General features: G+C 38.7%; 1 protein-coding gene and 1 pseudogene across 3 annotated transcripts in view; one reads left to right on the forward strand and one right to left on the reverse strand.

Annotated features, from left to right (window-relative positions):
* Positions 1-27,405, forward strand: part of PHF3 (PHD finger protein 3) — a 90,848-nt gene that overhangs the window by 30,319 nt on the left and 33,124 nt on the right. For 2 of the 3 annotated variants that reach the window (XM_061131581.1, XM_061131580.1), the window contains one exon: positions 27,020-27,181. In XM_061131581.1, coding sequence (XP_060987564.1) covers positions 27,040-27,181 — 142 coding nt within the window. In that variant the 5' untranslated portion in view covers positions 27,020-27,039. Of the gene's footprint in view, positions 1-25,993; positions 26,145-27,019; positions 27,182-27,405 lie in introns of those variants that run through there. The other variant, XM_061131582.1, reaches the window with a different exon arrangement.
* On the reverse strand, positions 8,627-10,744 carry LOC133048123 (HAUS augmin-like complex subunit 3; annotated as a pseudogene).

A 27,405-nucleotide genomic window follows, 5' to 3' on the forward strand; every position in this document is an offset into this window, starting at 1 on the left:
TGAGGCCTTTATTCCTGCTGTACCATATCCCAACTTTCCGTTCGCTCCAGTCCTGCTTCCTCCCTTTCCTTCTGCAGATGTCTGTACCAAGAGCACTCCCCACTAAGTCTTTGGCACGGCATGCTGATCCTCCCTCTGTCTGGCTTACTGGGGTAGAGTTAAACACCACCACCTGTGTTAGATAAGTGCATCTTGAAAAAAAATAATTTATTTTGTCATGAAATAACTCAGAAGAAAGTAGCTGAGAGCTGATGGGACTCTACAGTGTCAGGGACTTAAGTTCTCTCTTCCTTGCACTATCAGGTGTGATCCCTGGCTCTAGAGTCACCTCATAGTTTGTGATGGCTCTTCCAGCTGTCAGGTTGGTGCCTGGCCAGTTAAAGGAAAGGTGAAGGCATGCCCCCTTCCTTTACGGTCACCTCCTGAGAATTGCATGTACCACTTGTCCTTTCATTCTGGTGGTTGCTACTTAGACAGTGGCCAGATCTGATAGTAGGGGAGATTGAAAAGTGTAGTCTTAATTTGGATGACCATGTGAAATAACAGGAATTCATGAATGAGGAAGGCAGGCTGAATGGACATTGAGCAGCTAGCCAGTGGGCTCAGGTACAGTTTCTTTAGTTTACTCTGTGCAGGCGCTGAGATCAGGACCTGTTTTTCATGATAGGTCTGTGCCACCTCTCAGATCAACCTGGGTTTAAATACTTGATCTGTTTTCAGAACTGAGCCTGCTACACTCTTCAAAGATTTTTCTAGGGTGAGTGTATGTTTTTCACTCCTAACTAATAGAACATGGGTCTCAGTTTGTAAAACGACTTTCCAGGTAGCTCAAATGGTTAAGAATTTGCCTTCAATGTGGGAGACCTGGGTTTGATCCTTGGGTCAGGAAGATCCCCTGGGGAAGGAAATGGAAACCCACTCCAGTGTTCTTGCCTGGAGAATCCCATAAACAGAGGAGCCTGGTGGGCTACAGTCCATGGGGTTGCAAAGAGTCGGACACAAATGAGCGACTTAATACACTGAGTTTGTGAAGTTTAGGTCTTTGTTCATAGATGATCATCACCTGCTCATACAAGAAGTTTTAGCCCAAGGATGATTCTTGTATTGCACCCTGAAGAGGGAGTGGGTGTCAGAATTGCATTAAGGGATGGTATCCAAACCTTCTGACTGTAAATGTTTACAGTAAAACATTTAAAAGTGCTCATTCTTCCTTTCATGTGTGTTTATATACTTGTCCTACTTTGTTGTTGTTCAGTCGCTCAGTTGTGTCAGACTCTGCAACCCGATGAATTGCAGTATTCCAGACTCCTCTGTCCTTTACTGTCTCCCAGAGTTTGATCAGATTCATGTCCATTGAGCCAGTGATGCCATCCAGTCATCGAATCCTCTGCCGCTGCCTTCTCCTTTTGCCTCCAGTCTTTCTGGGCATCAAGATCTTTTCCAGTGAGTCAGCTCTTCTCATCAAGTGGCCAACTGTTAGAGCTTCAACTTCAGCAGCTGTCCTTCCAATGAATATTCAGGGTTGATTTTCTTTAGGATTGACTGGTTTGATCTCTTTGCCATCCAGGGGACTCTCAAGAATCTTGTCCAGAATCACAGTTCGAAAGCATCAGTTCTTCAGCACTCTATCTTTATGGATGAACACTCACATCCATATATGACTACTGGAGAAACCATAGCTTTGACTATACAGACTTCTGTTGGCAAAGTATGTCTCTGCTTTTTAATATGCTATCTAGGTTTGTCATAGCTTTCCTTCCAAGGAGCAAGCATCTTTTATTTCATTCCTGTAGTCACTACCTAGAGTGATTTTGGAGACCAAGAAGATAAAATCTGTCATTGCTTCCGCCTTTTCCCCATCTATTTGCCATGAAGTGATGGGACCAGATGCCATGATCTTTGTTTTTTGAATGTTGAATTTTAAGCCTGCTTTTTCACTCTTCTCTTTTCACCCCCAAAGGCTTTTTAGTTCTTCTTCACTTTCTGCCATTAGAGTGGTGTCATCTGTGTATCTGAGGTTGTTGATATTTCTTTGACAGTCTTGGTTCCAACTTGTGATTCATCCAGCCTGGCATTTCACTTGATGTACTCTGCATATAAATTAAATAAGCAGGAACTTGGTCGTACTCTTTCCCCAATTGTGAACCGGTCTGTGTTCCATGTCCAATTCTAACTGTTGTTTCTTGACTTGCATACACATTTCTTAGGTCAGGTGATCTAGAACTCCTATCTCTTTTAAGAATTTTCCAGTTTGTTGTGATCCACACAGTCAAAGGCCTTAGTGTAGTCAGTGGAGCAGAAGTAGATGTTTTTTTCTGGAACTTTTGATTTCTCCATGATCCAACAGATGTTGGCAATTTGATCTCTGGGTCCTCTGCCTCTTTGGAAACCCAGCTTGTATGTCTGGAATTTCTCGGCTCACATACTGCTGAAGCCTAGCTTGAAGGGTTTTGAGCATGGAAATGAGCACAGTTTTATTTATTTTAAATTTATTTTTTAAATGGGGAAAATTGCTTTACAATGCTGTATTGGTTTCTGACATACAGCAACACTAATCAGCCTTAATTGTACATACATCCCCTCTGCCTTGAGCCTCCTCTCCCCTCATCCTAACCCTCTAGGTCATCACAGCATCAGGCTGGACTGCTTGTTTTGTATAACAGTTTACTCCCAGCTGTCTGTGTACAAAGTCAGTGCTACTTTCTCCTTTCAGTTCACCCTCTCCTTCCTCTGCTGTCCCACATGTCTGGACTTTACATCTGTATTTCCATTCCTTCCATGCATGCCTAAGTTCATCAGTACCATTTTTCTAGATTCCATGTGTATGTGTTAATATATGATCTTTATTTTTCTCTTTCTGACTTAGTTCACTGTGTATAACAGGCTCTGTTTCATTCACCTCACTACCACTGACTCTATCAATGGCTATCTAGATTGCTTCCATGTCCTGGCTATTGTAAATAGGGCTGAAGTGAATTTTGGGGTACATGTGTCTTTTAGGTTTGTGGTTTTCTTAGGGTATATGCCCAGTATTGGGGTTGCTGGGTCATATGGTAGATTAAGTTCTAGTTTTTTAAGAAATTTCTGTACTGTTTTCCATAATGGTTGTATCAATTTACGTTCACACTAACAGTGCAAGAAGGTTCCCTTTTCTCCTTATCCTCTCCAGCATTTATTGTTTGTAGGTTTTTTGATGATTGCCATTCTGACTGATGTTGATTTGCATTTCTCCAGTAGTTAGTGATATTGAACATCTTTTCATGTGTTTATTGGCCATGTGCATGTCTTTGAAGAAATGTCTGTTTAAGTCTTCTGCCCATTTTTTGATTGGGCTGTTTGTTTTACTGATATTAAGCTGTATGAGCTGCTTATATATTTTGGAGAGTAATACTTTGTCATTTGCTTCCTTTGCAGTTATTATCTCCCATTCTGAGGGTTGTCTTGTGTATTGTTTCCTTTGCTGTGAAAAATGTCTATGTTTATTAGATTATGTTGATTTTTTTTTTTTCCCCTCCTTTTCTCTAGAAAGTGGGTCACAGAGGCCCTTGCTGTGGTCTATGTCAGAGTGTACTGTCTATGATTTCCTCTAAGAGCTGTATAGTTTCTGGTCTTATGTTTAATTCTTTAATCCATTTTGAGTTTATTTTTGTTTATGGTGTTAGGAAGTGTTCTCTTCATTTTTTTACATGTAGCTGTCTAGTTTTCCCACAGTTCTTATTGAAGAGGTTTTCTTTTCTTCATTGTATATTCTTGCCTCCTTTTTCAAAGATAAGGTGCACATAGGTGTGTAGGTTTATCTCTGGGCTTTCTGTCTTGTTCCATTCTTCTGTATTTCTGTTTTTGTGTTCAGTAGCATACTGTCTTGATGACTGTAGCTTTGTCATATAGTGTAAAGTCAGGAAAGTGGATTGCTACAGCTCCATTTTTCTTTCTCAAGTTTGTTTTTGTTATTTGGGTTCTTTAGTGTTTCCATATGGGTCTCCTGGTGGCTCAGCTGGTAAAGAATCCACCTGCAATGCAGGAGACCTGGGTTCGATCCCTGGGTCAGGAAGATCCCCTGGAGAAGGGAATAGCAACCCACTCCAGTATTTTTGCCTAGAGGATTCCATAGATAGAGGAGGCTGGTGGGCTACAGGCCATGGGGTTGTGAGACACTGTAAAAATTTTAATAGTCATTTCCCATTTCATTAAAATTACTGCAAGCAGTCTGTTTAAAAGTTTTTTAAAATATATGTAGAAAGAGCTACATTGATGACATCCTTAAGTATTGCAGAATGCTGAAGGCAAATAAATGCCATGAAAGGTATCAACTGTTTTCATTTTATGAAATTCTTTTCTCTCATGAAGCTAGCAAGGAATCATGTCAGTTTGATTAAATTTTGGTAAAGTTTAATTTCTTTTTAGTTTTTAGCTCACAATACATAGTAATATTTTCTCTCTGGACACAGATTGATTTTGTATGCACCCTTTTAGGTCTTCTTAGGACACCACTGGCAAATGTATGCTTAAGTCTAATGAAAGCTGTTATACAGATGTCTGTTGAAAGAAATAGTAATGCATTTTATTTAGAGGCAGTACTGTTTGAATATATAATGACTATTTCTTCATACCTTTCCCCCGAAGTGTTTTACCAAATGTTTTGTTAAGTGGTTTCTTTGCTTGACAAACTTTAAACTTCATTAAGAATTGAGGAACTCCTAGTAAAATGTCAATATTTGTAGCTCATTCAGGTCATAATCCTTGACCTCACCTTGGTGTCTTACATGTATTTTTCTTTTGCTTAATTTTTCTTACCTTTTTTCTTTAAGATGTTACCTTCTATTGTATATCTTTTTAAAAGCCACTTTATATCTTTTTTGAAAAAAGATGGACTATAAATCACTTATATGCTGTTTAGATATCTAATTAAGGACATACTTTCATCTTGGTCTTTTTTTGTCCTGAAACTTTATATTTTGAAAACTGAAGACATACTGAAGCGAAGAATAGTAGAATATATACATGTTTACCCATCACCAAGATTCACCTCTTAATGTTCTGTTGTATTTTCTGCATCCATTTATCAATTTACTTATTTATCCAGTTTTTCTACCCAATTAGTTTAACTTCACCATGTATTTCCAGAAAAAGGATTTCTACATAGCAATGTCATAACTACAGTGAAAAAATAGTTTACAAAAATCTCATACGTACCCATATTCAAATTTGCCATTTGTCCCCAGAGTACCATTTTTATTTGATTTGTTCACATCAATATATGGTCAAGGTCCTAGTCTTTAGTTCCCATTTCTGAGGCCTCCCACACACTTTTCCAGTGATACTGATTTTGAAGAGATAAGACCAAAAATGTCTATATGGATTATCCCAAGTTTTGGATTGTGTGTGTGTGTGTGAGAGAGAGATATCAGTTGGCTTGTTCCTCTATTTCTTCAGTTTCCTGTAAATTGGAAGTTAGGTTTTAAATAAGCTTGATGAGATTCAGGTTAAATGTAATTTGGCAGGACTTATGGATGAAACTATGCAGTTGATATTACATCACAATAGAAGGTTTACACTGTTTAGTTTTGATGTTAAGTGTTGTTGCTGGATTAAGGTGGTGGCAGCCAAAGCTCTCCATCCTAAATATTTGAGTTATTAGCAAGTAATTTGTAGGGGTATAACTTTGCATTATGGGACTATTTAGTTCCTCAAATAGCCTTTATGGTTTTGTGCATCCGTTGATGGTATTTGGTGGAATCAGTTATAGCAAATGATGATTTTCTAGTTCTTTTGCATTTTTTGTTGTTATTGCCATTCTTCTGGTTAAGACAAGTTTCTCCCCTGTTTTTTCTAGGTTTAAGGCTTAACATTGATAGAAATGTTTTTAATCAAGTTTGACACAAGTCACAGGAAAATTGTCAAACAAATGACTTTGACTAATGGGCAAGCACTGTTGTCTTTAATATGGAAATATTCATATGATATTTTAGGAAAATAGTTGTTGCTTGTAAAAAATTTCCAAAGGAGCAGATAGTTTTAAAGCCATTTTTTAACTATTTTGGATGGGTCATTTTCTAAAATAATTAATAGCTCTTCCTTTTTAAAAGACAATAGAATGTGCATAATTTAACTGTTGATTGCATTATCCTAGGAAATAAATTATTATATCATTCATTTTTGGGGGCTTCCCAGGTGGCTCAGTGGTAAAGACTCCACCTGCCAATGCAGGAGACTCTGCAGTTTGATCCCCGGGTCGGGAAGATCCTCTGGAGAAGGAAATGCAACCCATTCTAGTATTCTTGCCTGAGAAATCCCATGGACAGAGGAGACTGGCGGGCTGCAGTTCATTGGGTCACAAAAGAGTCAAACACAACTTAGTGACTGAGCACACCATCATTAGTGTTATCCTTAGGCATTGTGTTAGTAGGTGGGGCTTTCGGTTCCTACATTAATTGAATCGGAGACAAATACACCTGGAACACTTTTTTTTTAATGGTTTACTTCTCTTTTTTTATATAATGTCTTTGGACCTCAGTATATCTTTCTCAGACATACGGTGTATTCTGTCCATCTAATTTGAGAGTCCAGGAAACAGATTACTAGAAATATACGAAATAAATGTAAGATTGTGCATGCTTATGAATAAAGGTGTCTTATAAATGTAACGTGGCAGAAATAAACTTTAGTAGTTTTCCTCTAAGGACTTCTGTTTACTTGATTGTCCTTAGAAAGGTTCTAGAATTAGAATTTTAGCTAAAATGAATTTGTTAAAGTATCTCTCAGTCCATTACTACTCACAGGAGCCCAGAGGGGCTATTGAAGATAACAAAGTATTTACTGATGCAAACCTATATTGTAGAATGGAATGAGATATATATTTTATGCTGTATAGTTGCTTGAGGCTAAATTTGTAAAATATTAATTCATTTTTTATTCATTATGACTCTTAAACCTAGGTATATGTAAGTTTATCTACTACAGTTACATTTATTAGAATTCATTTCTTATATTTTCCAGGTTATAACAATTCTCTTATGTGTTCTAAATTTACAGCAAATTAATACTCTTTCTTTAAGTTTTTAAAAATTTTCAAATTTTTGGTACAAGTGACATATAAAATTGTATGGTATTTTAAATGCATATCTTGGTGATTTGATATACATTATTAAAGAATTCTCTCCCTCCAGTTAATTAGTACATCCATCATCTCATATAGTTATCTGTGTGTGTGTGTGTGTGTGTGTGTATGGTAAGAACATTTAAGTTTGTTTCATACTATATAATTGAAAGCAGTTTCAGTTATACAGTAGAGTGGTATTGAATATAGTCACCATCCATGCTTTTACATTAGCTCCTTAGACCTTAATCATTAAAGCTGAAAGTTTGTACCCTTTTGCCAACCTCAGTCTCATTATTTCCCCTGGGAAACTACCTTTTTACTCTTTTTGTCTTAAGTTTGACCTTTTTTTAGATTCCACATGTAAGTGATAGCTATGTAATATTTGTATTTTCTTTGTCTGGATTATTTCACTTACCACAATGCCTTCAGGGTCCATCCGTGTCATCCCTAATGGCAGGGTTTCTTCTTTCTCATGACTGATTAATATTCTGCAGAGTATATATTCCACATCTTTATCTAGTCAGCCTTTGTTAGATGAGGTTGTTTCTGTATTTTAGCTGTTGTAATTAATGCTGCAATGGATGTGGGAGTGCAGATCTCTCTCCATTATCCTGTTTTCATCTCCTTTGGATATACACCCAGGAGTGAAATTGCGTCATCATGGTAGTTCTAAATGCATGCATGTTCAGTCACGTCTTACTCTTTGCGAACCCATGAACTGTAGCTTGCCAGGCTCCTCTGTCCATGGGATTATCCTGGCAAGAATACTGGAGTGGGTTGTCAATTCCTCCTCTAGGATATCTTCCTAACCCAGGGATAGAACCCGCGTCTCCTGCATTGTCAGGTGGATTCTTTACTGCTGAGCCGGTAAAGAATCTGCCTGCAATGCAGGAGTTGTGGCAGAAGCCGTGGATTCTATCCCTGAATTGGGAAGATCCCCTGGAGAAGGAAATGCAATCCACATAAATATTCTTGCCTGGAAGATCCCATGGATAAAGGAGTCTGGCAAGCTAGAGTCCATGGGGTCGCCAAAGAGTCAGGCACGCCTTAGTGACTAAAGTAACAACATGGTATTTCTATTTTTAGTATTTTGGGGAACTTCCATAGCGATTGCAGCAGTTTACATTCCTGCCAACAGTACAAATGTACTTTTTCTTCACATCCTTTACAACACTTATATTTCTCTTGTTGGTTTTTTTTTCCCCTCTTGTTTTTTTTGAAGATAACCTTTCTGACAGTTATGAAATGATATTTCATTGTGATTTTTAGTTGCATTTCCCAGATGATTAGGAATTGTTGGCACCTTGTCATGTATTTATTGGCCATTTATTTGTATGTCTCCTTTGGTAAAATGTCTGTTTAGTGCTTCACTCATTTTTTAATTGGATTGTTTTCTTGCTGTTGAGTTGAATGAATTCTTCATATGTTTTTGATACTAACCTCTTAGTAGCTGTAGGATATGTTCTGTAGGTTACCTTTTCATTTTATTGATGGTTTCCTTTGTTGTGCAGAAGCTTTTTAGTTTGATGTAGTCACACTTGTTTATTTTTGCTTTTGTTGCTTTTGCTTTTGGTGTCAAATCCAAAAAATTACTGCCAAGACCAGTATCAGGGAGCTTTTTCTCTTATGTTTTCTTCCAGGAGGTTTTATGGTTTCATGTCTTACGTTCATGTCTTTAACTCATTTTGTGGTGCTTTTTGTGTGTGGTATAAGATAGTGGTCTAGTTTCATCCTTGACATGAGCTATTCAGTTTTCCCAACACCATTTATTGAAGAGACTACTATTTTGTGTATTCTTGATAATTAATGACTATGTATGCGTGAATTTGTTTCTGGGTTCTCAGTTCTGTTCTTTTGATCAGTGTGCTTGTTTTGACTGTTTTATGGTATGATGGTTATATGGTATGTATGATATAGTTTGAAAATGGTATAGCTTGAAAACAGGAAGTATGATGTCTCCAGTTTTGTTCTTCTTTCTCAAGATTGCTTTGGCTATTCAGGGTCTTTTGTGGTTCCATACAAATTTAGGATTGCCTATTCTATTTCTGTGAAAGAGCCATTGGAATTTTGTTAGGGACTGCATTGAATCTGTAGATTGTTTTGGGCATGTTATTAATAGACATTTTGTTGTTCAGTTGCTCAGTCATGTCTGACTCTTTGTGACCCCCATCACTAGCCTCCTCTGCCCATGTAATTTCCCAAGCAAGAATGCTGGAGTAGGTTGCCATTTCCTTTTCCATTATTAGCTATGTTGTTCTCAAAATACATAAAACTTTAAAATGTAGCACATGCAGTGAAAATTTCATTTTTGGTAAATTTCAGTCCTCAAAACCATTAGCTTTAATCTTTGGTTTTCTAAATTCTTGACAGTCTCTTTCAGATAATCTTCATCTTTTAAAAAATATACATATAATTCTCTTTCCACTTGATGCAGTTTCTTTTAGTCTTCACATCAGCAAGAATATCAATAAGAATATGATTTAGCTTGTTTAGTTAAATTCAACCTAGTGAAACTGCTCCATTAACTCTGTTCCAGCATCCTCTTACAGGTATATATCCAAAAGGAATGAAAACAGGGACTTGAACACTTGTACAACAATGTTCACAGCAGTATTGTACCCAACAGCCAAAAGTTGTAAACAACTCAAGTGTCTGATCACTAAGCAAAAGTTGATTTTCTCCTTGATACAAAGCATCACAGAGCATGTCCACATCATTATTTAGTTTGGACAGAAAGAATATTCCTGAGGCCATTCTGCCAACTGTTGTTGGACCAAAGAAACATCCTGTTTTAGTTTCTCAGCCACTTCTCCAGATTTCCAGATTTCCTTTTCTCCTATTTTCTCCTTCTAAAGTCGATAAAGCCGGTGAGTAGAATAATCCTTGCTATCACTGGTATTCCTAGGATTTATCTGCTGAGATACTGATGGATCTGTTAGTATTTTCAGTCACTGCTGGGGCCTCAAATTGCTTTGCTTAAGTACTTGAACCAAGTTTTCAAGCAGACAATTCATGTCCTAATGCTTTCTCAATTCAGTTTCATGTGATAATTGTACATGTTCAAATGATGCCTTTTGCTTTATCAGCTGATTTAAAAATAACTTTTGTCTTGCTGTGTAATAGTCTTGTTTACTCTGCAGATCAAATTTCCTTTTCCAACTGGCATCTTCAATAACTGGATTTTCTTTTACCATAGCAGGCAAAATTTTGTCTTTTATATGAATGATTTGTTTGTCAAGTATCAGAACTTGACTGTTCAAGCTAGAAATTTGGACACCCAGATTATCTTTGCCAAGAGCCTTGCTAGTGAGGCTGTGAAGATTCTTCTCTGCCCATTTTATACTTGATTTCAGGCTCAAATTATTTGCTTACAAGTGAATTAACTGATGTTGAACACAAATGTATGTCAGCTGCAATCCATAGCTGCCCAGAAGACTTTTATTGATAGTAGTATACACAACATTAAGTAGAATATAAACCCTATGAGGGCAGGAATTTGTCACTGTTTTCTGATATATCTGTAATTCCTGTAACAGCAGCTGAAACATACAGTGAGTGTTTAGTCCTAAGCACAGCTTGGATAAACAAATGCATGAATATATAAAAAAATTCAAGGTTTCCAAATTTTTATCTCAAGAGATTAGAACCACCTTATTATAAATCTGACTCCAATCAGGAAGTTACCATGACTAAACAAAAGAAACAGAATAACAAACCTCTACTCCATAGCACCATTCAGGTTTGACCTAAATCAAGTCCCTTGATTATACAGTGGAAGTGAGAAATAGATTTAGATAGACAGAGTGCCTGATGAACTATGGACGGAGGTTCATGACATTGTACAGGAGACAGGGATCAACCATCCCCAAGAAAAAGAAATGCAAAAAAAGCAAAATGGCTGTCTGAGGAGGCCTTACAAATAGCTATAAAAAGAAGAAAAGTGAAAAGCAAAGGAGAAAAGGAAAGATATACCCACTTGAAAGCAGAGTTACAAAGAATAGCAAGGAGAGACAAGAAAGCTTTCTTCAGAGATCAATGTGAAGAAATAGAGGAAAATAACAGAATAGGAAAGACTAGAGATCTCTTCAAGAAAATTAGAAGTACCAAGGGAACATTTCATGCAGAGATGGGCACAATAAAGGACAGAAATGCTATGGACCTAACAGAAGCAGAAGATATTAAGAAGAGGTGGCAAGAATACACAGAAGTACAAAATAGATCTTCACAATCCAGATAATCACGATGGTGTGATCACTCACACCTAGAGCCATACATCATGGAATGTGAAGTCAAGTGGGCCTTAGGAAGCATCACTACGAACAAAGCTAGTGGAGGTGATGGAATTCCAGTTGAGCTATTTCAAATCCTAAACAATGATGCTGTGAAAGTGCTGCACTCAATATGCCAGCAAATTTGGAAAATACTCAGCAGTGGCCACAGGACTGGAAAAGGTCAGTTTTCATTCCAGTCCCTAAGAAAGGCAATGCCAAAGAATGTTCAAACCATGACATGGTTGTCCTCATTGCACACACTAGGAAAGTAATCCTCAAAATTCTCCAAGCCAGGCTTTAACAGTACATGAACCCTGAACTTCCAGATGTTCAAGCTGGTTTTAGAAAAGGCAAAGGAACCAGAGATCAAATTGCCAACATCCTCTGGATCATCAAAAAAGCAAGAGAGTTCCAGAAAAACATCTCTTTCTGCTTTATTGACTATGACAAAGCCTTTGTGTGGATCACAATAAACTGTGGAAAATTCTTGAAGAGATGGGAATCCCAGAACACCTGACCTGCCTCTTAAGAAACCTGTATACATGTCAGGAATCAACAGTTAGAAGTGGACATGGAGCAACAGACTGGTTCCAAATAGGAAAAGGAGTACTTCAAGGCTGTATATTGTCACCCTGCTTATTTAACTTGCATGCAGAGTACATCACGAGAAATGCTGGGCTGGAGGAAGCACAAGCTGGAATCATGATTGCCGGCAGAAATATCAATAACTTCAGATATGCAGATGACACCACCCTTATGACAGAAAGTGAAGAAGAACTAAAGAGCCTCTTGATGAAAGTGAAAGAGGAGAGTGAAAAAGTTGGCTTAAAGCTCAATATTCAGAAAACTAAGATCATGGCATCCAGTCCCATCTCTTCATGGCAAATAGGGAAACAGTGGAAACAGTGGCAGACTTTATTTTGGGCGGCTCCAAAATCACTGCAGATGGTGATTGCAACCATGAAATTAAAAGACGCTTACTCCTTGGAAGCAAAGTTATGACAACCTAGACAGGATATTAAAAAGCAGAGTCATTACTTTCCCAAGGAAGGTCCGTCTAGTCAAGGCTATGATTTTTCCAGTAGTCATGTGTGGTTGTGAGAGTTGGAGTATCAAGAAAGCTGAGCGCCGAAGAATTGATGCTTTTGAACTGCGGTGTTGGAGAAGACTCTTGAGGATCCCTTGGACTGCAAGGAGACCCAACCAGTCCATCCTAAAGGAAATCAGTCCTGAATATTCTTTGGAGGGACTGATGCTGAAGCTGAAATTCCAATACTTTGGCCACTTGATGTGAAAAACTGACTCATTGGTAAAGACCCTGATCCTGGGAAAGATTGAGGGCAGGAGGAGAAGGGGATGACAGAGAATGAGAGATTTGGATGGCATCACTGACTCAGTGGTCATGGGTTTGAGGAAACTCCGGGAGTTGGTGATGGAGAGGGATGCCTGGCATCCTGCAGTCCATGGGGTCTCAAAGAGTCGGACACGACTGAGCAGCTGAACTGAACTGAACGGAACTCCATATCACGGTAACATTGGCTAACTCCTTCCAGAACTCAGTAAGAATGCTTAATAGTTTTTAAAAACCAGAGATTAGAAGGAAGTATCCCAACATCAAACAGCCAAACAACAGAAAAGCTACCTGCTCAGAAAGATATAATTAGTAATGCAGTAATGGATCAGAGCTAAAGCCGCATTACAACAGATGAATGTTACTGTGTAAAAGAAACTTTGACATTAGACATTAAATAGAGATTGAAAACAATCTTAATGGCACCAAAAAGAATAAAATACCCGGGAATTATATTTGAGTTTTGGTGCAGTTAGGTTATGTTTTCAATCTGCTGATGTTAATGGGAATTAAATTGGTTGCTCTAGGAGTTACATACATATCAGAAAACAGTGACAAATTCTTGCTCTTGTGGAGTTTATATTCTATTTAGTTTTGTGTATGGTATCAGTAGAGTCTTGTCACAGGGTGCTATGGATTAAGGATGTTAATCACTCTTACATACTGAAAAATATGTAATCCTCCAAGAACTTTTTGCTTAGCCTCATTTGTCTCTGGTTTTCTTTTATGTTCGAATAAAAGCAAACAAAATATTATAGAATGAAGTGCCTTGTTGGGATATGGTTCATTGCAGTGTGAAAATAAATAAAGGTAAGATCCATATTATAGGAGAATTAGTCACCTTCTTTTCACGCAGATCCTGTTTTATGGTAACATTCTCATTAAAATGCATTGCAAGCGCCAGCAGCTTACAGCATGTGATTCCACAGTTGTAAGGTGTAATGATTTGGCAACAAGTGGTTAGTGCTTTTTGTTCATTTAAGAAACTGTTGTTGGGTGCCCATCATGTGCTGGAGGATACAGTTGTGTTCGAGACAGAATCCCTGTCCTGGAGCTTCCAAGTAGAATGTAAGGTGATAGAGACTGTCTGGTTAGTTGTTTGGTGGCCAGGGCCATCTCAAAGAATTGGGCTGATCAGGGCAGGTCTGTGTGTGGAGGTGACCCAAGAGAAGCAGTGTGCTTGGACACATGTAGTGGCCAGCCTTTTGAAGATCGTGGGTTCCTGGGTAAGGGAAGAACATTCCTAGTAGAGAAATAGCAAATGAAAAGTATACATTAATTTAAGTGGTTGTTAGTTAATCCTTTTGTCAGATTAAAGTAATCCAATGTTAATAAGTAGTTCTACAGTTGACTTGAACAGTGTGATTTAGGGATGTCAGCCTTCAGCATTGCCTTCCATATCAGAGGTTCCTTGCTGTCCACAGTTCCTCCGTATCTGCGATTTCAAGTACAGAGATTCAGCCAAACATGGGTCATGTGATACTGAGCATTTACATTTGGAAAAAAAGTTGTGAATAAGTGGACTCTCACAGTTCAAACTTATATTATTCAAGGATCAATTATAGTATCTCCTTGCGTTGTGCTTGTAGTAATACCTTAATATTTAGTTTTTCAGCCAAGTTGAGTCTGTAATTAGTGGATTATGTAAATAAACTGTAAGACAGTGATTTCCAAACAACCAAGGAGCAGATTCTGAAGCAACTGAATACTCCCCAGTACCCATTTAACACTCCAGTTTGTATTAATGGTGTTTACCTGGCTACTCTTTAAGTTTTCTGGAGTTGGCTGGGTTGGTGGCCAAGTGCCTCTTCTCTGTGCTGCTTAGAATTATGGAGTGGCGCTAATTCAACTGAAAAATTGTTATGTACATTTTGATATTTTCCTTAATTTCATAATACATGTTGCCTGGTAGTTTAAAAATAAACAAAAACAAAAACCTTTGGTACATTTTTTTGCCCTTATATCCTATACTTAGGTACATATTTGGATATTCATGAAATCAGATACTTAGGTATTTATGATATTAGGTTTTCATGTTTTCTGATTAGGTTTCCTTTTTAAAAAACTTAATTAATTAATTAAGTTGACTGTGCTGAGTCTTAGTTGTGGCACATGGAATCTATTTCCTTCACCAGGAAACAAACCTGGGCCCCTACATGGGGAGCATGAGTTTTAGCCACTGGACCACCAGGAAAGTCCCATCTGATTAGGTTTCTATTTTCCGTATTTCATGCATATGATCTGTAATTAACATGATGGAATATCTCTTTTTCTCTGTGCTTGGTAGAAATCTGAAAGAGTCTCTTGTCAGGTTCCTTAACAGTTGAATTTCAGTGTTAGCCACATATCATTGTTTATATTTATTCTTCAGTATAGTTGTCTTGCCCCGTTCTTTTTGTCTGTTTACAACAAACTCCTGGAAAGAATTTTAGTGCTCTCGTCCCCAGTCTCTCTCCTCCACATTCTGATTTCGCTCTCATCAGCTGCTCTGGGTTGCAAGCAGTGTCACTCTGCCAGATGTGATTTTTGGTTCACCATTCTTGGTTATTCTCTCACCTTCCTGTCTTCCTGTCCATTTCTTCTGATTATCCTCTTCATCTTCTTGACCTCTAGGCACTGGAGTATTTCAGGGTTCAGATTTTAAGCATCTTCTCTATTTCTACTCACTTTTATAGTGATGTATAATTTTATGAATTGAAAAGTGAAAATGAAAGTGAAGGGTGCTCAGTTGTGTCCAACTCTTTGTGACCTCATGGACCCTGCCAGGCTCCTCTGTCCATGGAATTCTCCAGGCCAGAATACTGGAGTGGGTAGCCATTCCCTTTTCCAGGGGATCTTCCCAACCCAGGGATTGAACCCAGGTCTCCCTCATTGCAGGTGGATTCTTTACCCTCTGAGTCACTGGGGAAGCCCTAATTTTATGACTTACAACACACTTTATAATTCAGCTCTTAAATATATATACTCCAGACTCCTGTATTTACTTCTTTGGCTGTCTGTTAGGCATTTTAAGCTTAATGTCTAACACTGAACTCGTGGTACCTGCTTCCCCACCTCCCAGTTCTCCTTGTACCACTTTATGCCTACAGTCTCCCTCGTTCTAGAAATGTGAACTTCTTTTGAGTTGCTTAACAAAAAACATTGAAGTCATTTTTGTTTCTTTCATGTTCTGTATTCACTTGATCAGCAGATCCTGTTGGCATTGTTTTCAGAATATATCCAGACCCTGGTATCTCATACATTCATTGCACTTTCTTCACTGCCACTGTGGTTTTAGTCACTACCATTTCTCATCTGGATCATTACATTAGCCTGGAAGTGGTTTCCCTGCTTCTGCCTCTGAGGATTCTGTCCCATATGTTCTCAGAAGAGCATCTAGAGTAATCTTGGAGAGTCAGATCTATCACCCTTTTATTCACAGTGCTCTGGTCAATTTCCATTTCACACAAAGGAAAAAACTAAAGTTCTCCTGGCCTATGAGACTGAGCCTAGCTTGCCCCTGTACCTTTCTATTTTTACCTGCTCTTCTCCCCGGTTTTGCTAATCTGGCCACGTAGACTTGCCCCCATTCTTCTGTTCTTCCACCATCCTGGGCATGCTCCTGCCTCAGAGTCTAGGTACTTGATGTGCCTTCTAACTAGAAAGCTACTCCCTCAACTTGTTCTGTTTTGCTGAAAATTCACCTTGGTATTGCCATCCCCAGGCTTTTTCTGGCCTGAGCTGTGAGCTTTCTCCTGGCCTGGAAGCTCTTGCACAGGAGACAACCAGTACCAGTATCCCCGGCTCTCCCTGGCCTCTCAGTTTAAAATTATAGGCCGCTGTTTGTTCCCTTCTTTGTACTCCCTATTATTCTTCCCTTTTGTTTATACGCTATATATCTTTTTATTTGTCTCATTCTAGTTAAAAGGAAGTTTCATGGCAACAGTTTGTAAAATTTTTTCTGTTTTATGGAAAACATCAAAGCAGTGAGACTAGTATAATAAATGAACCCTCATCTACCTACCTGTTACTTATACAGTTAGTTAATAGTTCTTTTTCCATTTAAACCCCACTCACTTCTCCTTCAGTACAGTTCAGTCACTCAGTCTTGTCCAACTCTTTTTGACCCCATGGACTGCAGCACGCCAGGCTTCAGTCCTCCTTCAGTTCAGTTCAGTTGCTCAGTCGTGTCCGACTCTTTGATACCCCATGAATCGCAGCACGCCAGGCCTCCCTGTCCATCACCAACTCCCGGAGTTTACTCAAACTCATGTTCATCGAGTCGATGGTAGCATCCAGCCATCTCATCCCCTGTCGTCCCCTTCTTCTCCTGCCCCCAGTCCCTCCCAGCATCAGGGTCTTTTCCAATGAGTCAACTCTTCACATGAGGTGGCCAAAGTACAGGAGTTTCAGCTTCAGCATCTGTCCTTCCAGTGAACACCCAGCACTGATCTCCTTTAGGATGGACTGGTTGGATCTCCTTGCAGTCCAAGGGACTCTCAAGAGTCTTCTCCAACACAACAGTTCAAAAGCATCAATTTTTTGGCGCTCAGCTTTCTTCACAGTCCAACTCTCACATCCATACATGACCGCTGGAAAAACCATAGCCTTGACCAGATGGACCTTTGTTGACAAAGTAATGTCTCTGCTTTTTCATATGCTGTCTAGGTGGGTCATAACTTTCCTTCCAAGGAGTAAGCGTCTTTTAATTGCATGGCTGCAGTCACCATCTGCAGTGATTTTGGAGCCCCAAAAATAAAGTCTGACACTGTTTCCACTATTTCCACTGTTTCCCGTCTATTTCCCATGAGGTGATGGGACCAGATGCCATGGTCTTATTTTTCTGAATGTTAAGCTTTAAGCCAACTTTTTCACTGTCCTCTTTCACTTTCATCAAGAGGCTTTTTAGTTCCTCTTCACTCTCTGCCATAAGGGTGGTGTCATCTGCACATCTGAGGTTGTTGATATTTCTCCCGGCAATCTTGATTCCAGCATGTGCTTCTTCTAGCCCAGCGTTTCTCATGATGTACTCTGCATATAAGTTAAATAAGCAGGGTGACAATATACAGCCTTGACATACTCCTTTTCCTATTTGGAACTTACCTCCCCTCAACCAAGATTATTTTGAAGAAGAGCTCAGAAATCATATAATTTCATCTGTAAATATTTCAGTATGTATTTCTAAAATAAAAGATTTATTTTAAAAAATAGCATCATTATTATCCTGTCTAAAATAGATACCTTTTAATATTTCCAAGTATGTAGTCAGTGTTCATTTATTTACTCAATTCCCACACATTTTTCTTTTTACGGTTTGAATTAGAATTGAAATAGGTCAATATATTCATATGTTCATTTGGTTGCTATGTGACTTTAGTATCTATCAGTTTATGTAAACGCTTACCCCCCTTACTAGTAATAAATGGCCTCCCAGCTGACTCAGTGGTAAAGAATCCTCCTGCCAGTGCAGGAAGTGCAGGATAAATGGGTTCAATCTCTGGTTCAGGATGTTCCCCTGGAGAAGGAAATGCAACTCACTCCAGTGTTCTTGCCTGGGAAATCCTATGTACAGACGAGGCTGGAGGGCTATTGCCCATAGGGTCTCAAGGAGTCAGACACAACTGAGTGACTGAGCATGCACACACGTTTCTATTTCTAACCCCTTCTTCACATTTAGCGAAGAAACCAGGTTGTTTGTCTTGAGAGAATTCTGTATCATTGGTATCTGGAATAATCTATGCCAGCATGTGACGCATAGTAGGTGCTCAGTATTTTTGAATGAATTACTATAAAGGTACATAATTTATGGTATTTTAGGATGAAATTAAAATGCTCAAATTTAGGGAATGATTACCATCTCACTTTTATAATAATGTAATAGAATCATTTTGGCAATAAGAGAAATTATTTTGACAGTTGGGGAGGGGTCACGGTGAAGGGTACTTAGGGCTACAGAAAATGGTTTGAAAAATATAGTATCTGCTAAGATATTATAATGGCTACTCTCTTATGTTTTCAGTCAAGCGTGCAGTCAAGCATTTGTTAGGATAGTTTTTACAGTAGCCTTTCAGTGGAGGGAGATAATACCTACATTTTCTCAGTGAATTGAGGTTCACTGGGGGAAGCAGAAGGAAAGTGAGCATTAATGTTTTTCTTTATAAATTTTATAGAATTAGGCACAACTCTTTAAAATCAGGTACATGTATAACTTTAAAAAGGAAAAATTTTAAAAGTGGCGCCAGTGATTATGTATTTTTTTGGGGAAATTCTTTTTGACAAAGTGTTTTTAATATGAGATGGATTAGAAAGTATGAATAAGAAGAACGAGAAAGCTGCTTCCTGAAATAACTATCATTGCATTTTGGTGTATGTTTTATTGGTATGTGTGTGAGAACATAAAGTTCGGGAAGCAGTTTTACCATGTGCACTTCTTTCCCTCATAATATGCCTTTAACATATTGAAGGCTCTAAAGATTTGCAGTGAAGAAACTGTTTTAACTTCATTTAACCTAGTGTCTTTTAGATTTGTTTGATAGAAACTCTCTTTCTGTGAAATATTAATCAGTTTTTCCCAAAGTATGAATTGTTTGACAAAAGTCGAAATACTTGTGCATGTTTAAATATAAGACTTTAGAATATGTTAAATTTCAACAGAAAGGATGGATAATTTAATCCTGTTGGAATAACTGAAGACAGTATTCTGAAGAAAAATTAACTTAGATTATGAGATAATACTAAAATAAGATAAACGAGGGAAAATACTTCCATTAAATAGGTAATGAAGGTATTACAAAGAGTTTGTATAAGTTCTTGAGGAAAAAATGCATTAAGACCAGCCTAGAGGAGAAGGCCGAGCTAAAAAAAACACAGAAAGGCAGTATGTATGTCAGGCTTATAGTAACTGTGTTTCTTTTAAAAATCTGCAACTCAGTGCTAGCAAGTTCTTAATTGAGACTTAATATGAAACTTTTTGCACTGTAAATTGTTTATACTCTATCAAAAGTCATGTGATGAGATTGAAAAATAGTAGAATATGTAAATTTGCCTTCTGTGACTCAGTAAACTTGTGTTTTTAAATTTATCGTAAAGAAGAAATTTTAGAGGGAAAAAGATAGTAGCATTATTTGTATTTTTAAAATTAGAAACATACCAATATTTAAAATGATAAATTCACCCCCAAATGACTCATTGTACATGTGACACACAAATTGATGATGTGTATAATGACGTGGACTCTCTTTGGAAGGAATGTGTGAATCATCCATAAAGGAAACACTTTCTGAAGGGAGGCCCTTAGAGGCTGGGTGGTAGTCTGCTGCTGTGTTAGAGGAGAAACCTGAGGGGGCTCTGTTAAGAGGATGTATCTGTGGAACATTTTATGTTACTTCAGATCACGAACTCTGAAATAGATACGTAACCTTTATTGTCATGACTTTGCAAAGAGACCATGCTCTTTCAGTTTTTCTCAAGTCTGATAATTAGGGCCAAGTTTCATAATAGAGGAGATAATATCCTAAGAAGCAGTGGAGTTTGGCCTTTGTACTGCCAGCGTGAGTTGAGTTAAGGCTTGTCAGATGTGAAGTCTCTGCAGTACTGTGGTTCTCCCTTCTGTATGGTGTAAAGTGACTTAAACTTATGCCAGTTTTGAGAAATTTTATAAATTTTACCTTAACAAGGGAACATCTCACCTAGAGATGGGCACAATAACGGACAGAAACAGTAGAGACCTAGTCGACACTGAAGATCAATAAGAGATGGAAGGAATACACAGAAGAACTGTACAAAAAAGATATTAATGAACTGGCTAACTACGGTGGTGTGATTCTGGAGTGTGAAGTCAAGTGAGCCTCAGGGATCACTGCTGTGAAGCTAGTGGATGCAATGGAATTCTAGTTCAGTTCAGTCGCTTAGTCGTGTCCGACTTTTTGTGACCCTGTGGGCTGCGGCATGCCAGGCCTCCCTCTCCATCACCAACTCCCGGAGCTTACTGAAACTCAGGTCCATTGAGTAGGTGATGCCATCCAACCATCTCATCCTCTGTCGTCCCCTTCTCCTCCTGCCCCCAATCTTTCCCAACATCAGAGTCTCTTCCAGTGAGTCAGTTCTTTGCAGCTGGCCAACATATTGGAGTTTCAGCTTCAGCAAGTCCTTCCAATGAATATTCAGGACTGATTTCCTTTAGGATGGACTGGTTGGATATCCTTGCAGTCCAAGGGACTCTCAAGAGGCTTCTCCAACACCACGGTTCAAAAGCATCAATTCTTTGGTGCTCAGCTTTCTTTATAGTCCAGCTCTCACATCCATACATGACTACTGGAAAAACTGCAGCTTTGACTAGACGGATCTTTGTTGACAAAGTAATGTCTCTGCTTTTTAATATCCTGTCTAAGTTGGTCATAACTTTTCCAAGGAGTAAGCATCTTTTAATTTCATGGCTGCAGTCACCATCTGCAGTGATTTTGGAGCCCCCCAAAATAAAGTGTCACTGTTTCCATTTTTCCCCATCTATTTAGTTCTTCACTTTCTACCATAAGGGTGGTGTCATCTGCATATCTGCGGTTATTGATATTTCTCTCAGCAGTCTTGATTCCAGCTTATGCTTTATCCACCCCAACATTTCCCATAATATACTCTGCATATAAGTTAAATAAGCAGGGTGACAATATACAGCCTTGACATAGTCCTTTCCCAATTTGGAACCACTCTGTTGTTGCATGTCCAGTTGTAACTGTTGCTTCTTGACCTCCATACAGATTTCTCAGGAGGCAGGTAAAGTGGGCTGGTATTCCCATCTCCTGAAGAGTTTTCCAGAGTTTGTTGTGATCCAGACAGTCAAAGGCTTTGGCATAGTCAATAAAGGAGAAGTAGATGTTTTTCTGGAACTCTCTTGCTTTTTTGATGATCCAGCGGGTGTTGGCCATTTGATCCTCTGGTTCCTCTGCCTTTTCTAAATCCAGCTTGAACATATGGAAGTTCACGGTTCACATACTGTTGAAGCCTGGCTTGGAGAATTTTGAGCATTACTTTGCTAGCCTGAGATGAGTGCAATTATGCAGTAGTTTGAGCATTCTTTGGCATTGCCTTTCTTTGGGATTGGAATGAAAACTGAACTTTCCCAGTTGTAGGAATTCCAGTAGAGCTATTCAAAACCCTAAAGGATGATGCTGTCAAATTGTTGCATTCAACATGTCAGCAAATTTGGAAGACCCAGCAGTGGCCACAGGACTGGAAAAGGTCAGTCCTCATCCCAGTTCCCAAGAAGGGTAGTACTAAAGAATGTTCATACCATCGGATAGTTGCACTCATCTCCTACACTAGTAAGATCATGCTTAAAATCTTGCACGCTAGGCTTCAGCATTACCTGAATCAAGAACTTGGAGATGTCCGAGTTGGGTTTAGAAAAGCCAGAGGATCCAGAAACAAATTGCCAGTATTCCGTGGATCATAGAGAAAGCAAAGGAATTCCAGAAAAAACATCTACCTCTGTTTCATAGACCACGTTAAAGCCTTTGACTGTGTGGACCATACAAATTGTGGAAAACTCTTAAAGAGATGGGAATACCAGACCATCTTACTTGTCTCCTGAGAAACCTGTATTTGGGTCAAGAAACAGAACCATGTATAGAGCAACAGATTGGTTCAGGATTGAGAAAGGAATATGACAGAGCTGTCTGCTGTCACCCTGTTTATTTAACCTATATCCTGAGCACATCATGAGAAATGCCGGGCTGGATGAGTTACAAGCTGGAATCAAGGTAGGCGGGAGAAACATCAGCAACCTCAGACATGTGAATGATACCACTGTAATGGCAGAAAGCGAAGAGGAACTAAAGAGCCTCTTGATAAGGGTGAAGGAGGAGAGTGAAAGAGCTGGCTTAAAACTAAATATTAAGAAAACTAAGATCATGGCATCCAGTCCCATTACTTCATGGCAAATAGGAGAAAACGTGGAAGGTAGTGACAGATTTCCTCTTCTTTGGCTCTGATATCACTGCTAATGGTGACTGTAGCCATGAAATCAGAAGATTATTGCTTCTTGGCAGGAAAGCTATGACAGATCTACAAACTGTGTTGAAAAGCTGAGATGTGACTGCTGACAAAGGTCCGTATAGTCACCTATGGTCTTCCCAGTGATTACTTACGGTTGTGAGAGCTGGACCATAAAGGAGGCAGAGTGTCAAAAGAATTGATGTCTTCGAGCTGTGGTGCTGCAGAAGACTCCTGAATGTCCCTTTTACAGCAAGGAGATCAAACCAGTCAAAATATTAAGGGAGATCAACTCTGAATACTGGTTGGAAGGACTGCCACTGAAGCCTGAAGCTCCAGTATTTTGGCCACCCGATGTGAAGAGCCGATTCATTGGAAAAGTCTCTGATGCTGGGAAAGATTGAGTGCAGAAGGAGAAGAGGGCATCAGAGAATGAGATGGCTGGATGGCATCACTGATGCAGTGAACAGGAACTTGGGCAAACTTCGGGAGTTTCTTCCTCGCGTGCTACAGTCCTTGGGGTCGCAAACAGTGGAACATGACTGGGTGGACTGAACAACAACAGCAGGTATTAGTGTCAGGAGGATTTCATGGAGGCCTGACTCAGCAGATTTAATGAGGGCTGTTTGTAGGTGAGGATGGGAAGAATTTAGTGATCTGAATTCAGGCTTAGGGAGATTTTGAGTATGATTATAGGCTTTATGCCAGAATTTCAAAATAAGAATGACTGAAGTATGGGAGGGAGGAAAGTCATATTGTTTTCCTACATTATGCATGGCTGTCCACTGCCTCATACAGAATTCAGGTCATTGCTATTTTTTTGATAACCCCAGATTCCTTTTTTAGTGGATGTATTGAGAACTTTAGAAACATTGATTATCAAATACTGAATCTTGGTTTGCCTTTGGCAATGGGAGGGGCAGACGTTGGAGGTCTCTGAGAATAAATAGAGATGTGAAAAGAGTACAGATTCTACTTTCTACATTACTGCTTTCTATTCATTTTCTTAGTGGAAGCTGTTGGACTGAACTTTCCAAAACTTAAATATCTAATTGGATGGGTTTTACAAGAGATTGTTCGTTCTGTACTCTGATTTACTTTGATCAGACATGGATTAGAAGAAAGAAATTTCAGGTATATTTTTAATGGAATATTTGTTCTAGGGGGAGTTGAGGGGAAAAAGAATACATAAATTGTGATGGTGAGGTCCATGATAGGGGAGACTGAACCAAAGTCCACAGTTTCTAGGTGCCAGGTTCTGTTCTAAGCCCTGCACTCACACTGACATGATCATCACAGTGCACTGCTGACCACTAGCATGATTTCTGCTTCATAGAGCAGCTTGAGGCACAGCGAGGTTAAGCAGGTGCATTGGTTTTGGGGGGCCTACTGCTTGAGAGCCGTGGAAATGTTGGAGACAACCTAGAACTTGATTTTTTTTTTTGCTTCCCCATGTTATGGAGAGACCAGTGTGATTGGAGCACTGTGAGTCAGTGGTTGAGAAGTCAGGAAAGTAGGTGGGGGCTGCTCTTTGGATCCCAGAGGCCCTGGCTGGGATTTTGAAAATGTATCTCAAGTGTGTGAACATACATTTGTATTGGTAAGGGTTTGGAGGATAGAAGAATGGTAACATGATATAACTTTATATTTTGGAAGAAGCTAAGATATAGTTATGGCGTCTGGAAAACAAACTGTGAGTATGAGTGTGTGTGTGGCAGGTGGCCGTGGAGGATCCTAGGACACTAGGGGACTTGATGGGAGATGATGGTGGTGTGGGGAGAAGGTGAGTTGTGGGAGTGGTCAGTGGTGATCAGACAGGTGATGTGTTTTATAGATAGAGCTAGCTAGCAGGTTGAGCTGACCCTTGAATATGGGATATGAGGAGAGAGGCGCTGGGGATAGTTCTAGAGCTTTAGCATTGAGCAGCTGGGTTCCATTACTGGGACCGTCTTAGGACTGTTTTACTGAGGGGAGGGGAAATGGGTAGAATCAGTGTTTCTTTTCTATGTTAACCTTGAGATACCTGTTTGACAACCTAGTAGATATGTCAGATCACACTCTTAGGAGGTCATATGTGAGCTTGGGGCTGGGGAAGACATCTTTGGGAGTCAAACGAGTATATATGGACTGGATAAAATCATTTAGGGAGGAGTGAGTGCACATAAAGTGCACATAAAAGTGCATAAAAAGACTGAACCTTTTAAGTCCTTTGGTGTGTGATATCTGCAAGAAGAGATCTATAAAGCATGTTGAGAAGTAGTCAGGGAGGAGTGTGTGATGTTCAGAAATTAAGTGAGAAAAAGGGGCTCAGGATGGGGAGAGGGGTCAACTGTAGCTGCCAGGAAAGGGAATAAGGTAAAATCTAATAATTGACCTCTGGATTTGTCTTTGCTAAACCTATGATCCTGCTGTGCAGTATAGCCCTAAAATTCAGATTGCCTTTTTATAATCCTGCCAATGAGCACTGTTAATCAGGTTTTAATCACTTTTCTCCTGTTTTTTGAATTATTACTTTCTCTCCTGATTACAATACAAAATGCATGTTTGTTATAGAAAATATACAGTGATTTAAACCCCACTTCCCAAATTCCTTACCCCACCATACCACCAGATAGTCACAGATAGCCTTCCTTCCTTCATCCATTTCTATCTCTTCATACATGTATGCATATAATGTTTAACTTTTGCTTTTTAAAGTAAACATGATAGAACTAATTATCTAATGTTAAAGATTCTCTGAGAATGTGTATGAATGTGTGGCAGCATCCATCATGGTGGAGTAACCTTCTAACAGAACTCCCCATGTTTCCCCCAGTTATATCTTAAATGAGTCATGATGAATTTTCCTAAAATAAATTCTTCTCTAATCCTTTAGTACATATAGCATAGTGATAAAAAAACATGGATTCTGTTTTTGAGAGTAATCCATGCATATAGCAGGAAATGTGGAAAATAGGGAAAAAATATTTTATAGAGTAATTGTTGTTATAATTTTCATCCATTTCTTGCTAATCTTTTTTGGTTTTTTTTGGTTTGTCTAAATGTGCATGTACAACATTTCATTTGTCTATTACTAACAAGGATCACACTATGTTTTCTAGCCAGCATTTTTTCATAATTTATTCTCTCTTCTATACTTAATATAATATTTTGGTTGAAGTATATAAGGAGTTTCATAATTCTGTTTTGTTGTCAAATTGCTCTTCAAAAGGATTGTACCATTTGAAAGTATATTTATAAAGAATTTTGTTCTCTTTAAATTTTTAGGATAGACCACTTTCTTGTTGAACTCTTAAATGAAGTTCTACTTGGATACAAAGATGAGGACTAGATAACTTCTTGAGGTTCCTTCTAACCCCTAGGATGAAGATAATAACTAACATTTGTGTAGTGCTCTAAAGTTACAAAGTGAGTTCTCATACATCATCTCACTTGATCCTCACAACAGCCCTGTGAGGTAGGTAGGACAGGTATTGTTGTTCTCGTTTTAGAGATAAACTGGTAGAGAGGTTAAGGATTTGGTCAGGTTTTATTTAAGTGTTTTAGCAGGAACTTGAATCCAGGCCATAAGACTGCAATAATCACATTCTTTTCACAAGATATTATACAACTGCACATTTAGAATTGCTATATGTCAGCTAGTAAAATGACATTTGTTCGGTACAGAAATAAACCTGTTGATAATATGAATACAGTGTCTTGCATTCCTTTTCCATGCTTCCTCCCCTGCCATTAAATGAATGACTCTTTTGATTAGGGGAAGGTAACTTAATTATATAGTTATATTAAACATCTACTGTTTTCCCCAACTTGTGGGGGGAGGGGGAAGTTACATTGTGTTTATCATTCTGTGTGTGTGTGTGTTTGTGTGCGCATGCACTTGATGTAACTCAAAAGTATATCTCCATTACTTAGTCTCACACATGTAGCATAAAAGTCTTCAAGGAATAGCTTACAGCTAGAACTTGAATCTTTTGGTTCTAGCATGATCCTAGAATCACAAGCTTTTCAGGGTATTTACTCTTTTTTGTACTTCTTTAACCAAAATTGGGATTATTTAAGTGCTCCAGGTGTAGCTGCGTACGATGTTCACAGAGGTGCAGGAAGTGATAAGTGAGAGTATGTGACAGTGGAGGGCAAACCAAGAAGAATCACAGCCAGTCTTCTTTTGACCAGTTGCCTCGTAAGGTAGAAGTTTGTAAACTGAACTGGGAGCTTGTTAGTGGCATTATCCCATTTTAGGAAGCTGTCTCACAGTGTTTTCTGTACTGCCTTTAAACACTTAACATCACCAATATTTTAAAAAAAATTTGTTTTGTTTTTTTTTCCTAGTTGTTGGTCTTGACGATATTATGGATGAAGGAGTTGTTAAAGAAAGTGGCAATGATACCATTGATGACGAAGAACTGATTTTACCTAACAGGAATTTGAGGGACAAAGTAGAAGAAAATTCAGTGAGATCACCAAGAAAATCACCTCGTTTAATGGCACAAGGTAACTCTACCAAAGAGAACTAGCTAGAAAATTAAATGTAGGGACAGATGTAATAGAGGTAAACTTGCTGAGCAGTGATAGTATTTTCTTGGTCGTTTGCTAACCTGAGGCATTTTGATAATCAGTTTTGAGATTATGTCAATCTGCTGGTATGATTTTTTAAAAGTTCTTGTTGAAATTACACATGATTCAGAGAGTTGACTAGTCCTATGAGTTTCTAGTAC

Source organism: Dama dama, chromosome 28, assembly GCF_033118175.1.
Source record: "Dama dama isolate Ldn47 chromosome 28, ASM3311817v1, whole genome shotgun sequence".
Taxonomy (NCBI): Eukaryota; Metazoa; Chordata; class Mammalia; order Artiodactyla; family Cervidae; genus Dama; species Dama dama.